Below are 15910 nucleotides of genomic sequence, written 5' to 3'. Positions count from 1 at the left end.
CACCAGCCGATATCGTTTGACGAATTCGGTGGGGGGTTCGCAGAGTGCTTAGAATTCTAACGGAATTTCTAGCGCACTCAGAGTGTTCGAGTTTTTTTACGATCTCCAAACACTTAGGCGAGACCACAGTCCAAAGTGAGCGAGAAATCCCCGATAATTGTTACACGATAATCGGGAACCTCGCTTATGCTCGAATTCCTGTAATTTTCTAGCATTGGAAAGAAGACTGCTGCTGAAAGAAGAGTATCTCACAGTAGGCGATTAAACCTGGAATAGAGAAGAACGGACGGGAACTTCCAGTTTGGCTTGAACTATCGTCTTCGGTATTCTGTTCACCATTGAAGCTTTCCTTTGGGAAAGACTTCTCCTTCACTCTCTTGACTAGAGAACGAAGGCGGTCGATCTCCAATCCCTTATTCTCATTCTCGAGAGGAAAAAAAGAATTTAGGATGGAGGTCGTGGTACAGAACCTACAAATATACTACGTATATTACCCTCGCGACATGATTCTTTTAACAGTTGAATTGTCCGGGGGGTAGGCGCATACCGTAGTTTAACTCTACGGTTTGTGACCGAGACGAATTGTATCTTAATTGAAACTGCAAAAAAAAACTCGGGGTTGCCTGCAACCTCCCAGCAGTTATCAGTTTCGATTTTAGATACTTGGTATTGTCATGACAACACCAAATCAAGCCTTTTGTATTTACCGAAATCCGTTTCGTTTAAATATATTGCTCGAGCGTATTCTTTAGCTCGATGGTTCTAGCCGAACGCATTCCTTCGTGGAATAATGGATTACCTGGCAACTCAGGATGACGAGTCACCGAGAGCTACTGCGTATTGAAACTGCCTGATAGCGGCTCAGTATCAGATAGGTCTCGGAGATGCACGGTCGTACGTTCTCTCTCTCCCCTGGTTTGATTGACTACCGAACCGTATCTCTGAACCCAACAATCATGGACTTAGGTCTCTGATTAACGGGGATTCTCCGCAATAATGAAGGACCATCTACTGCTGTGACGCTCGATTTCATCGCCTTCGACATTGCGAGAATTTCAACAGAGATATCTCTTGGACTCTTTCATCTTTCTGTTTCTTTACCGCACGGTAACAGAAGTCTGTACTTAGGTCTCCCGCTGCATCGCACCGCGATAATGCGAATGATTTTTGCAGACATCTGAGTTTGTCTTCAAAATATCTCGTATTCGTAGGTGTGCAATTATTCATTGCTCGCCCCGAATTAACAGATATGTCAGAAGACATCGCTTACTCTCCGACTGACAGCTCTACTTCCAAATGTTCAGCCCATGAGAAGCAGTTCTTCAGGCAGTATTCCCTGTCTTCATTACTGAAAAGCGCTCCGCTTTTATTGCAACTACGATCCTCACGGACAGCAATGAATAGCGGTTAGCGTTCTCAGTCTTTGTAGCACAGGTTCAGAATCTTGAGAATCCTTCTCTCGGTTCAGCTGTGAAGACGTAGGTTTGCATTTTTTTCTGTACACCTTCGTCTTCAACGACACATAGGTGTTTCTCCTTAGCCGAGAATCAAACTATACTATGAGATATCTTGCCATCAGGGACCTCGGTCTCTAGAAGGCAATTGACTTTCGCCTGTTGGGCCACATGCCTTAAGAGAGTCATCACCTTGCCTTCTGGCATCGGTGACGAACAAATTATTTGTTTAATCTCTTTGGCATAACCCTTTTAAGGCGAAGGTCACGTGACTTGCTCGGGTGCTTGGACAACTTGCCTCCTACCGAACGCAGTCAGTCGACAGCTGTCAGAGGCCCGCCCAAGTCTGTTACGAACTTCGATGTGGACTTAGTTCGGTTGTTCCATAACAGTCTTTTTCTTCGTCCTAACGGCTTGTCACAGTACCCATACCATCGACACCCACCATTGAGTGTCGGTGTCCTATCCATACCGAGAAGAACAACTCGCTGCAGACGGATAGACCAGTATGGGTACAGGGACATCACCGAAGTCGAGAAGAGGGATAGGTCATACGACCATTCCTTCGTTCCTCTGAGGTAATTGCATGACTTTTCCTGCGAAGTCAAGCATCCAGGGGATGGGGATTCGTGACGCTCGATTTCGTACCGAATTCGTAGCGAAGACTCTGATTCAACCCTTCGGTTCCTGACGATCGGTTAGAGTCCTTCACAATCCCCTCCCTAATGGACTTCACCGCCTTCGATGCGAAGGAGATGCTGCTTTGTCCTGTGAAAGCGCGACCGCGCTTTCTGAAGAAACTCGACATCCCAGGCTGAGTGTTGAAGACTCTTCGTCAGCACCAAGATGACCTAGAAGTACACTCCCTCGAGTTACACAAGAACTTCTCCGTGGCGCAGGTACTGAAGGCAGGGGTCTGGTACAACCAGACCACTGGCACCTCCTTCTACCTTTTGGATATTGCCCACAGGTCCTTGGATCGTTTTCCTTGGGACCCGTGGTAGCTGCTCAACACGTTGTGTAGCTAACCCAGACCCTAGCAGGCTGAACAGCATCGAGTCCTGGTGTGACTGTAAGAATAGATATGTGAATGAGAGAGTGACTGGCTTCTCTTCATATCTTTTCTCCCCCTCTACCTGTGGGTAGAGGGATACGGTCATCACCTTGCTGGATAAGGACGAGATGCCGGTGAGCTACTCGACAGAGCCCCATCCTATCCCTTTCACTAGGATGGGAGCGAATATCCACCACTTCCTCCTACAAGGGGGGGGAAGTGGATGCCAACAAGAGACAAACCATAACTTTATGTTGCCTCTTGCAAATAGGAACTTGTTCTTGTTTGCTGGTACGAAGAGATACGCTTGCCTCTCTCTTAGTACTCGGTCCAGAGGTCTGACCATTGATCCTGCGGTGCACACCCCGATCAATCGGACAGAGGCTTGGATCCCTCCCTCGCTCTTACGACCAGGGAGGCATTCCAAGGTTGGGCGAACACCAGTCTGTTCACAAAAGACTCAGATTCCTCCCACCAAGAAGTGAGTCTTCCTATTGTAAAAGGACCGAAGGTTTGTATGCCGTGTCGGAACAAATGACAATTTGTCCAAAATTGCATTTTTCCTAACTATACAAACCTGAGGTCCTTTTACACATAGTCCCACCTCATGCCACCCCTCACTCTGCAGTTTTTGCTTGGGCCAAAAGCAAAAGTGATTTGTTTACCTCCCAGTCGCGCGCGCGCGCTGTCGGACAAGCAGTTAACTACCGAACCCCTTGTTCGAAAGCTTACGACCTATCCAGCTGCCGCTAGTACCTTCCTATTGTAAAAGGACCTCAGGTTTGTATAGTTAGGAAAAATGCAATTTTGGACAAATTGTCATTTTGAGGGATTAGGGACTAAAGAGGAACGGGAATGGTGGGGTTTGTCAGAAGGCAATGCCAGTTCTGGGAGAGGGAGGGAAAGCCAGAGATATTGGGGAAGATGGAACCGAGGAAGGGATGGTAGAAATCCTATAAACAAAGAAGGGAATATGCAGCTCAGAATGGCATTGGGCTAGGGATTGTCCTCAGAATTTTCCTAATAGGAAGAAAACTGAAACAAGACTAGAAGAAAATAAGCTGAAAACAGAAACTGGGACAGAAGAAGAAGAGGTTTATGTAGGAGAAGTTAATAAAATGGTGGAAGCATCGTGGGAGGTGGTTGATGCAATTTTGGACACGGTGTAAATCAACAGTTTGCGGGGAATTGTGACTAGCACATACTGTCATTGATATGAGTCAGGATGAGTTGAGGAGAATGAGGGACACTAGGACAGAGTCTAATAAAGTGTTTAATTTTGGTGAGACATCTTATAAGTCCAAAGGAGTAATAGAAATACCTGTGATACTAAAAAACAGAAAGTTTTATTTGAAAACAGAAATTCTGCAGGGTGATATACCCTGGCTGATAGGTAAGCAAACCATGAGTAAAATGGGTATGACCCTAAATTTGAAAGAAAATTGTGTCATAATAGAAGTATTAGGGGGAATGAAAGTAGAGTTAAGAGAAGACGAACAGGGTCATTTAAGAGTACCTATAAAGAGGAGGAAGGTAGAAGAATTATTACTGGAGGGTGGAAGAAGGGAAAAATCCAAGGGAAATAAGAACATAATGAAGAAATTACATTTACAGTTTGGTCATGGAAGTGGAGATAAAATGGAAGCTAACAGAGGAAGCACAAATGGAGTAATGGGTTGATCGAAAAAAAAAAGAGGAAATAAGAAAGTTACTAACGGAACTGATTGAAAATTGTGAGGTTTGTAAAAGATACAAAAGAAACCCCGCCAAACCAGTAGTATGCTTTTCTTGGAGTAAAACGTTTAATGAAGTGGTAGCGATGAATGTGGGAGAGATAGAAGAGAGAAAGTTCTTGGTAATAGTGGATATGGCAACGAGGTATTGTCAGGCCTGTTGGATAAAAGATAAGAAACCAGAAACTATAATAAAGACACTTTTTGAGTGCTGGTTTGCTATATTTGGAGCGCCCTCCAAAATATTGTCAGATAATGGGAGAGAATTTCAAAATGAAAAAGAAAGGAGGATGGCAGAAAGATGGAATATTAAAGTATTAGCCACAGCATCAGAATCTCCGTGAAGCAACGGATTATATATGATAAGACCGTAGGCATGATCAAGGGAAGTGTAAGAAAGATGATGGAGGAAGAGGAAGTAGATTGGTCCATAGCTTTGAAATGGGTAGTGAGTGCTAGGAACTGCTTAATGAATAATGGAGGGTTATCTCCCAACCAGTTAGTATTTGGAAAAAACCCTTCACTGCCTAACCTAATGGGAGAAGAAAGTTCAAGTCCTGCAAGCAGAGGAAAAGGGATGGAAGAGGGTATGGTAAGGGACACACTGAATGCAATGCACAAGGCCAGAGAAGCATTTATAAAAAATGAGTCTTGTAATAAAATAAGAATACCGTTAAACAATAACATCAGAGAACAAATTTGAAGAAGCAGTGGTAGGAGATGAGGTATTCTATAAGAGGGAAAATGAAAATGAATGGAGAGGACCTGCTCAGGTAGTGGGAGTATCGGGGAAAACAATAATAGTCAAACATGGAGATTCTTTAAGAAAAGTAGCTAGGATACATGTGACAAGGATTCAATGACGATCACCAGATACAGAAGAGATATCGGCTAGAATAGATAAATCCCATGGTGTGAAAGGAAGATCAGATGGCCCAAATGAAGGGAAAGTAGATTGGCTAGAAGGAGAGGAGATAATAGTAAGTGAGACAAGGAATGCAGACACAGAAGAGACTATAGAAAGAGAGTGATAGAGGAAACAGTGGAAGATAATGGGGAAAGTGGGTCAGTAGAAGGCGAGTTAATGGAAGAGATACCAAAATTCAAAAAGGGAAATAGAGTTAGAGCTATAAACAATGATAGAGCCTATGCAAATGTATAGAAAGTAAAGAGCAGAAAGCAAAGCAAGGAAAGGCAAGGCAATGGGATGCAGAAGAGATATTGAAAAAGCCTTTAATACTACCAACCTTGGCTTGGCTGTAAGCTTTATCCTGTAAAGCTCACAGTTTGGATTTGTTCCTAAATAAAAACTGGAAATTGGAGTAGGATAAGCTGAAAAAATTAGATTGCTTGGTAGGAGAGACCAAAGGGAATGTAGGCAGAAAGCGATGTTGCTGGGAGCCAAAGAGTTGGTTCAAAGAAGTTTTATTACCTCATACAGGGTGCTATGCAAGGCACACTTGTTGGCTGTATTCTTATGAAGGGGCATTTTCATATATATATACTGTATGTGACACTTATCAGTATGAGAGGACAATACTGTTACTGCAAAAACTAACATTGTGTATAATTTCAGGGCTATGCGAAATCGTGGTTTGGAGATCTGTCCCCTTGAAGCTTGGGAGTTGAGTTTGGATATTAGATCATTGCTGCAGCAGAGTGGATTGTACTCTCCTGAGTTACAAAACAAGCTTACTAATTTACATCATAGTGTTAATGAAGCCCTTCCAGGTAAGAATTTCATTATGATTTATTATTTTTCTATTGGAACGAATGCCACCTTGGTATATGCAAACATATGGCACCAATTTATGTAGTAGAGACAATTATTCACATATGAAACAAACCTTCGGTCTTAACATTAGGATGATCTTCTAGCGTCGGCTGGAAATCCATTAAAATTAATAAAAAATTTTGTGTGATCCAGGGACTGTTGTCATCTGTACCTGCGCATGGGGTATTGGTAGTTTCCACAATGCCTTGGGCATCCCATGAGCTCATCAGTTACTTTCTTACCACCTTTAAGATAGGAAGTGGTTTTAGTTTGCCCATTTTCCTATCATTTCATCTCTATCTTTTCTCTGGATGTGCTCAGGGTGTGTGATCTGGTAGGTTTTATAAGTTGTGAGATAATGGAGAATTTTGCCTTACCAATGATGCTGTCTTCGGGATCTCGCAAGAGACAAAGGAAATGCCCTGAAGTGAGTAGGTTTCCTTGTTCAAGATTTTTAACTTCAGTGTCTATGGATCCTCACCCAGCATGCAGTAGGTGCAGAGAAAACTTATGTTCAATTACTAATCCATATTCAATTTGTCGTATTTGTCGGTGGAACAATGGAAAAAGGGATTTTGACGTAAGGAAAAATCTATTTCTGGGCGATTGGCTCGTGTCGCCAGCGAAATATCCTTTAATCTATTATTTCTAGGGTAAATGTACTAACACATACCAGAGAATAAATAAAATAAAGAAAAAGGTCAGTATAACTGACTCGCTCACCCTCCAGGAGGGTGTCGGTATGAACACTAGGCGAGTGAGACCACTACCACGAGCCAAATACCATAGAAATCTCCCACAACAAAAACCCTCCATGAGGAGAGCCGACCCACAGAGTGAGCAGCTCGTACTACTACTACTCATCCCATGCTGCCGACTGCTGCGCCTCTGGTGGCCATCCTGAAAGTTAGCAGACAATCTTGGGCGATGGGATGGGTAGGGCGGGATTTCGCTGGCGACACGAGCCAATCGCCCAGAAATAGATTTTTCCTTACGTCAAATCCCTTTCTGGGTCTCAGCTCGTTGTCGCTGCGCGAAATCGTACCAGAGAAATAGCACAAGATTGTAAACAAAAGTAATAAAATAAATCAGAATAGGTCTCAAATAAAAAATAAAGTAAATATAAAAAAGAATATAATTGCTAAAAAGATACAAATACACAGTGATACAAAATAGAAATATGCTTAAATTACCCTTAATTCTAAAAACATGTTTCTTATCATAAGGTAATTACATATGTACAGAGGTAAATTGGCTTACATGTAACAAAATGGTATCTGTGTAAAGGCATGTATCAAAATATAATAGCAATTAAAATAATCAAATGAACAAATTAAGCAACAAGGATAATATATAAGGAATGCATATGACTTAATATACAAACCCCATAACCATTATAATTGAGATGTATCCCCTAGCATAAAAATTAAGGGGGGTAACATCATCCCTGAGATCAAAATCCATAATCATCTGTGAGTGTCCCTAGTCAAAAAAAATAGGGGGCACACATACATCATCATATAAGCAAGCTAAGGACATAGGTGAATATAAATTGGAACACGGTAGGAATAGACGAACTGTGGGTGAAGCAGGTAGAAAGGAGGACTGAATCTTCTACTACAATTTAACTAGGAATCAGGGGGAAACTATGTTTCCCGCTGCTACTGCTGAAAATTTCAGAGCTTCCAAGGACTTAAGGTAATGGCGTTTGAACACTGTCGGCGATTTCCATCCGGTATACTTTTTCAACTCATCGAAGTTCATGTGTTGGGAAATAATTAATTGAGGTGGCTACTGCCCTGACATCATGTACTTTCGGGAAAGAGTCAGGATTGGCTTGCTTAATAAAGTACAGGATTTGTTGCCTGATGCCTTTAATGGATAAAGTTCCACCTTTTTCCCTCTTAAAGAGGGGACCCGATGAGGATGAGGAGGTCCTGGACAGAAAGGCTCGTAAAGATGTAACTGGGCAAAGAGATACGTCTTGTGGAAGGGGTAGTACCCTTCCAAGGTTCCCACCTCATCAAAGGGTCTTCATTCTTTGCTAAAAAGCTACGTTCCGGAGAAAAGTAGTACCCTCCCCCCTGTGGGAAGGAATTGAATATGATCCGGATCTCTGGACAAAGCCGACAGTTCTGAAATTCTTGCTCCTGAAGCTAAGCTTAATAAAAACAGTGTTTTCCTTAAGGAGCATTATAAACGAGCATGTGTCATTATCGGTTTCTGAAGCCAGTTTTAGTTTTTTAGAAACATCGTTTAAGAACCATGAAACTGACGTAGGCCTTACAGAAGGTCTAAGTCTAGCACATGCCTTAGGAATAGACGAGAAGTAGGAATCCGTCAAGTCTATGTTGAACCCAAATTGAAATATCTTTTTCAAGGCTGACTTGTTTGTCGGTAATCGTGCTAGCTGCTAAACCTTTTCAAATAAGGATCTGAAAAAGGATATAGCTGAATTAACTGTCATGATTCTAATATCAGATTCTCTCAGGAAGATTGCTAACTTTTTGACAGCAGCATCATTACTGTCTCAAAGTTGAATCTCTTTTATCAGATTCCAGGAAGAGAATATTCTGAGGGTCAATATTCGCATCTCTTTTTTTTTTTTGCCGCAAACTTCATGAAATCCATAAAGTTAGGGTTTTGAGAATCCCTGAGGAAGCGAACACAGTCTTCGTTGTACTGACTGGGAGAGCCTGGGATTGGGGATCCGAAGAGGACGAAGGCCCAGCTCCAGAATTAGGGGATACCAATTGCTCTTCGGCCAGTCTGGGGCTACTAGAGCCACTTGACCCTTGAACGTCCTGAGTTTGTTTAAAACTTTCATAAGGAGATTCACTGGGGGGAAGACATAAATCTTCTTCCAGTTGTTCCAGTCTAGAGCCAGGGCGTCCGTGGCATAAGCCAGAGGGTCCAGGTTGGGGGCTACATAACAGGGGAGTTTGTGATTCGCTCTTGGGACGCGAAGAGATCCACTTGTAGCCCTGGGGACTCTTTGAAGGATCCATTGGAACGAACTGTTGTCCAGTGGGACCATTCCGATTCTAGGGGTACTGATCGGGATAATGCGTCTGCTATGACGTGCCTCACTCCAGCTATGTGAGTGGAGGAGAGATGCCAACTGAACTTGTCTGCCAGGGAGAAGATGGCTACCATCACATGATTTAGATGACGTTGACTTGTTGGAGCCTCCTCTGTTTATACAATGCACTACCACTGCGCTGTCCAGAACTAGCTTTATGTGGGAGTACTTTGACTTTGGTGGGCGCAACCTTTTTAGAGTCAAGAACACTGCCATTGCCTCCAGTACGTTTATATGGAACTGACTGAACTGAGGTGACCAAGTTCCTTGAACCTTTTGGACGTGGGAATACCCTCCCCAACCGCTTAAGGACGCGTCTGTGGTGGATGGTAATCCCTGGTGGAGGGAACTGAAGGGGTACTGACACTGACAAATTCTTGACTTTCGCCCACGGCCGAAGTCGATTCTTTAGAATCAGAGGGACTGAGGATAGTTTGTCCCTGGACCTGAACATTTTGCTCGTGATCGCCAGATTCTGGTTAGGTCTTTCAGTTTGGCTTTCATTAAGACGTTCGTCACTGATGCAAACTGAGAGAACCCAGGATCCTCTCCTGAGCTCTCCTTGACGCCAGTTTGTGACTTAGAAATTGCTTTGATTGACTTCGCTATTTCTTTCCTTTTAGTTGATGGAATCGACAGAGTATGGGAGGATAGATTCCATTGAATGCCCAGCCACTGAAAGTCTGGACTCTGGAGTTGAGTCTTGACTTGGTCCTGTTTATCTTGAAGCCTAGATATTTCCAGGAACTGAATCACTTTCAGTGTAGCTCTGTTGCATTCCTCGACTGTTGAAGCCCAGATCAACCAATCGTCGAGATACGCTACTACCATAATCCCTTGCGATCTGAGTTGTTTGTAACTACCACTTCCGCTAGTTTCGTGAAACAACCCGGGTGCCACGTTGAGTCCGAAGGGGACTACCTTGAAGGAGAATGTCTGGTCTCCTATCTTGAAACCCAGATATGGACGGAAGTAGTCTTGGCAATAGGGATATGATAGTAGGCGTCTGTAAGATCGATAGAGGTGGTGACGGCCCCCACGGGAAGTAAGGTCCGCACCTGTGAGATCGTGAGCATCTTGAACTTGTCGCAGCGGATGGCTAAGTTTAAGCGGGACAAGTCTAAGATTACCCTTCTTTTTTGTGAGCCTTTCTTTGGCACGCTGAACAAGCGACCTTGAAATTTTAATCTCTTGACTCTCGCTATAGCTCCTTTCTGAAGGAGGTCGTCTGCGTACTCTGTCAATTCCTTGGAAAGGAAGTTGACGGAAAGGTCTGGATGGAGGTGGGTTCGTCAACCAGCTCAACCCAGACCTTTTGACCACTATGCTCTGAGCCCATTCGCTGAAAGTTCCACCGGAGGTGGCGAAAGTGAAAAAACAGCCTCCTCCTACCTGAAGTTCTTCATTGGTTCTGGTAACCGCCTCTGGCCTCCTCTGAAGTGCTTTTCCCCTGTTAAAGGGGGTGGGGCCTTCCCGATCCTACTCCCACGAAAAAAGGAACGCTTACCCCTGCCTCCCTTACCCGAGCGGTCATACTTCTGTCGAAGCTTGACTCTCGAAGGCTTGATTGTAAGCTGGGGAGATGGCGTAAGAGGTGGAGGGCTGAGCTTGAGGGGCCGGGATCTCCACATAAATTGGCTGTGATTGAGCCTTAGAGGTGGAAGGCGGGAAAGTTTGCACTAAGGGGCACCGTTGGAAAAACTTGCTGAGGAAAGCGTGGCTGCTTTTTCTGGTAAATAAGTGATGGAAACGCCTAGGTTTCCTCTGTCCCTTACCTTTAGGTGTTAAGTCTTGTCTCCTCTTAGCCGTAAGGCCCCAACGGTCCTTAAGGCTCTGGTTTAGCCTCGTAGCCTCTGATTGTACTTCCTACACCATAGCTTCTGGGAAGAGATCTGCTCCCCAGATGTTAGACGAGAGAACCTATTCGGCTCATGTCGAATGGTTTGCCTCTTGCAGGACATGCTTCCTACAATTCGTTCTAGCAGTGGCAAACTCAAACATATCCGACTGTACCGTTTGAGTCAGGGCTTTGGTCATGAGCTTAAAAAGCGGTTTTCTGAGCCATAAGCTATGGTTGCTACCTCGGACATAGCCATAGAGTTAATCGATCTGGCTAATCGCGATTTCGCGTCAAATTCAGCCTGAATAAGGCTATCTGGAAGCCTGGGTAGCTTTTCACCACAAAAACTGCTCCATAGCACAGTCCGGTTTGAGTTTGCCAGCTGAGAAGGTGTTTGGCAAGCCTCCCACAATTCTCCGGCTGAGGGGAGCAACGGAGATGTGGGATCTGCTTCCTTTAATTGAGGGGCATGGGTTCCCCTTCTGGGCCGCTGGGATGGTAGACCTAGCGATCTTTGTGAGGAACGGGAGCGGGGTACTCTCCTCCATTGTGAAAATGGTAAAAGGGACTCTTGAAAAGGTTGTATCCTGGTATTAGAACAATCCATGTCCTCTAAACATCTGAGCCATTCTCTCTGAGCCTGGTCTCGTGAATAGAGGACTGTCTCCTTTGGTACCCTATCATCCCGAACCATGGCTGAAGCTGTAAGCCTTGCGTAGCCTATGAACGGAGGCTGGAGGTCTTCCGGAAAGAACTCGAAGTCCTCTATCCTTCGAGTTCCGAATTCCGGTATGGAGATGAGACCGTCTTGGAAGGGGGCGTATGATGCTACTCTCCATGGATTGTTCATCGAGAACGAGGTAGTGAGTCATACGGAGGAAGCTGATTTCCACTCGTATTGGAAAGTGAAGAGAGGCTAGAGGGGCTTCTTTCAGTCCGGCTATAATGGAGTCCTGGGAAAGTAATCCTATCCGACAGACGAGAGATCATCTGTTCCATGCTACTCTTTAAGGACCCAACCAGTCGCCCACCATGTTTCAAACAGACCAGCATTGGAGTCCAAGGCCGGAGCTGCTGCGGAGGTGGAGGGTGGCTCTGAACCGGAACTAGGTAGCGGAACTGGTGACTCTGCCGGGGTGCGAGATCTCTCTCTAGAGGATTTACTCCTCGAGGACTTAGAGCCGGAGCCAGAAGCTTTAGACCTGTCTGCTCCGGGATTGCCAGCCGGAGACTTACGTGAGGAGGAAGAAGCCGAAGTCGACTCTTAGAAGACGACGACGTCTTAGTCAAGGATTTCACTGCTTGACCCTTGACTTAGGTCTAACCGAAGCGTCAGGAGGAGTATATAAATTCATCGCCTGTAAAAGCCTTGGAAGGATGGAGAGGTTGCAGAGTAGAAGAAACAGTCACACCCAAGGGTGACCCTTGGGTGTCCACCATACCTACCTCGACCAACAGGTCGTCTACACCTACCATAGGTTCCACATTAATATCTAAAGTCGCGACTTCCGTGGAGATATCCTGGTCTTGGTCGGTTAATGAGGCAGCCAGCTGTTGTTGGATGAAGGCGATAGTAGGGGCCCGCCTCTACTGGGTCGACGTATCCGTCGCCTTGCTCCGGGAAGATTAACAGCGCCAACCGCTTCTCCAAGATGTAGGCATACCCTTGGCGGCGTTTTTCCCAAAACCAGACCGACCCAGGCCCGCAGGGTTGCCAGCGCGGTATCTTTCACTGCCGGCGCCTGGAAGAGAGGGCGAAGATTAGATTTAAGAATCACTTAAAACTAAACTTAAACTTAAAATATAACTTAAACTTAGATGCCTTAAGTTAAAGTGGATGATGAAAACTTAAGCACTAAAACAGAAGCGGAGCAGCTACCGGAGATGGAATACTCACCCCTTCTAACAGCTGGCTCACCAGATCGTAACATATGGTACACGTCTCATGGTACCAGACCTGGATGTCCCCGTGCAGAGTCGCGCATGGAGCATGGGAGGGCGGCAAACTTCGTGTCCACATGGTCCTGAAGTGTGGCGGCGCATCCCGGATGCTCACAGTGGTGGCCTGTAAGTGGGAAGACACTGAGTATCTTAAAGAATAATACACTTACAGGCTAAAGGACAGAAGACTCCGTTTGCATGCCGGAAGCTCGGAAAATTTTGGGCATAACCCCCCCCTGCATTGCCTGAATAGGCTATAATCCCGGAGATTTCCGGTAAGACATGTAAAAAAGGGGGGGGGAAGGTTTAAGGTACTTAAGATAAACTTATAGTTAATCTAATAACACTTAAACCTAAAACTCAAACGAACCGGAACGAGTCCAGTGCGTGGCGGAGTGTAGTAACTCAGCGGTACGGTAAGGTTAGTAGGGACCTACTGTATGTTCCGGTCCATTCTACTGGATGGACTAACAACTTCCCGCTGGATGCTAGGACTCCGATCAGGAAAGGAGTCCAAGTAAGGTCGGGAAGAGCGAGGAGATACAGGTCTCGAGCGAACCGGAGCGACCAGGAAGCAACGGATGGGGGAAAGGCCAGTACCCTCCACCACGTTACCACCGGGCCGGACCGATGAGCCGGAGAGATCGCGTCCAGTCTGGGTCTGTCCCGTCTCTCTGGCCCCTCCGCCTGAGGGGGGGAGAGGGAGGCATGCTCGGGTGTGTGGAGCGAGCGAGGGCAGACCGACCCACCCTCCCCCGACTCAATGGAAGAGCGAGAGGAGGGGGGAAGGGGACTGGGCAGGCGTCTGGCTGTCTCGTGATCGCGTAGTGACCACGAGACGGTAAGACTAACATAAGACAACTAAGCCTAGGACCAACCAACTGATCAGAGAGATGCTATCGGGAAGCAACTGAACTGAAAAGCGGTAGCATGGAGACCCACTGGGCCAAAACCGACTGATCAGAGAGATGCTATAGGAAGCAACCGAACTGATGAGCGGTAGCATAGGCTCGATAGCCAGGACCTAGGCTAAGCCAGACGCCTAATCTAACCTAACCATAACAAAATACATGGAATAAATTAAAATAAAGAAAGAAAAGAAAAACAATAAAGTAGGAGAAAAAATCCAGGAGTGTACGACTAACCCGAAGGAAAGTCTACCACTCAAAGCTAGTCAGAGGCCCAGATACTAAGAGCAGGGACTAGGGTCTGGAAAGAAGAAGCCTACATAAGGTAAAAGACATGCATGCATGGCAAACCTGAGTAGACAGTACCCTAAGTAAAACGGATAATTAAAATAGAGCGTACATATATATGGGGATGTTCTAGGTATGGGAGACCGAGAACGAACCCACCACGCGGCAGAACCATGCTGCCATACTTCCGACCCCAAGTACGTATTTATACCTAAAAAACGGCAAATACTGACTGAGGGCCGAAAGAATCAACTAACCATAATTACTGAGTACTTAACTTAGCTGCTGCAATAGCTGCACGCTCCATTATAGATAAATCCAACGAAAGGGCACAAAAAACACAGAGAGAAAAATCATCAACCGACTCGTGTGCGCTAAACTTGAAAGGATGGCCACCAGAGGCGCAGCAGTCGGCAGCATGGGATGGAGTAGTAGTAGTACGAGCTGCTCACTCTGTGGGTCGGCTCTCCTCATGGAGGGTTTTTGTTGTGGGAGATTTTCTATTGGTATTTGGCTCGTGGTAGTGGTCTCACCTCGCCTAGTGTTCTACCGACACCCTCTTGGAGGGTGAGCGAGTCAGTTATACTGACCTTTTTCTTTATTTTATTTATTCTCTGGTATGTGTTAGTACATTTACCCTAGAAATAATAGATTAAAGGATATTTCGCGCAGCGACACGAGCTGAGCCCAGAAAAGTTTTATGAGAAGGGTCAGTACAAAAGGAAGGAGATGCTGCCATCTTAGTTAAATGAAAATTGTCTTGATGATATTATTGATGATGTAATTTAAACATAACAGAATATACAAAATTAAAACTATTTATTATGACCCAGTCACTCCTTTTATTCTGGGGTGAACATACCAACTCCCTCTAGTGAGCCTATTTTTTTTAAGTCGTCTGTTTTAAGTCAAAATGTCTTGTCCTGGCACATGCCTTAAAAGTTTCAAGTTTGTTTGATGACACCCGATGACCAATCGCTATGTCCCTTTCCTGTAGTGTGACCCCTCAGTTTTGCTGAGGGAGGAGGCATGCCATCCAAAGATAGTCTTCCTAGGTGACCAATGATAGAAGGAGAAACAGAATTCCATCCACAAACTAGAATCTGCATCAGTCTTTTGGGGGTTAACAGTATAAAGCTTTCTTCTTTGACGAAAGATATCACTGGCCAACACACCATCCATTGAAAAATTTCTTAGGGTTTTTTTAGCAAACATTTTTGGCCTTTACAAGAAGGGTATAACAGATGGTGAACTTTATGTTAAGGGACATCGAAAAAGAAAAACTACCTGCCCAACTAGGCAACCCCTGTCATGCGTTGGGGTGACCAAAGTCCCAGAACTAAATTTGGTCCAAATTTTTTTTAAGTATTAAATTATTTTCTTGTAGAATGTCTATGTTACCTGTTTGGAAAATCATTTTTAGCAAATTATTATTTTAAGTACATATAAGGAAGCTGCTCTCCATCAAGGAAGCTGCTTTCCATCATCAATATACGTATAAATGCTTTGGAAATTTAACTTGGAGAGAAAGAGATGGGAATATGGCTGGTAATGTAATTAGGGCAGTTTAATTTGATTAGAAGGAAATGTGAATAGCTTATAAGGAGCAAATGTGTGTAAAAATGGTCCAGGGATAAAGACATGTAAATGGAATGAGTAGATGAGTAATATGTAAATTTCCAAGGTGGCTCTAGAGACAGTGGAGAATGTTTGTGATGGATGTTAGGAAAAAATGGGTTTTGGTTAAAGGCAAATAAAATAGGTGGAAGGAGTAAATTCCATGTTGGGGTCATAGATACAGTTGGGTGTTTATGGATGAGGGAGGTTAGGAGGAGG

At 44.7% G+C, this 15910-nt stretch overlaps 1 protein-coding gene across 1 annotated transcript in view; it reads left to right on the top strand.

The window, feature by feature from the left end:
- The window catches only part of LOC135217317 (midasin-like), a 236269-nt gene that overhangs the window by 122401 nt on the left and 97958 nt on the right, over nucleotides 1–15910 (top strand). Inside the window, 1 exon segment of the mRNA XM_064253103.1 lies at nucleotides 5818–5972. Within this exon segment, the coding sequence (XP_064109173.1) occupies nucleotides 5818–5972 (155 nt within the window).

This window comes from Macrobrachium nipponense, chromosome 7 (genome assembly GCF_015104395.2).
Source record: "Macrobrachium nipponense isolate FS-2020 chromosome 7, ASM1510439v2, whole genome shotgun sequence".
NCBI classification, from domain to species: domain Eukaryota; kingdom Metazoa; phylum Arthropoda; class Malacostraca; order Decapoda; family Palaemonidae; genus Macrobrachium; species Macrobrachium nipponense.
This window is presented reverse-complemented; position numbering and strand designations above follow the sequence as displayed.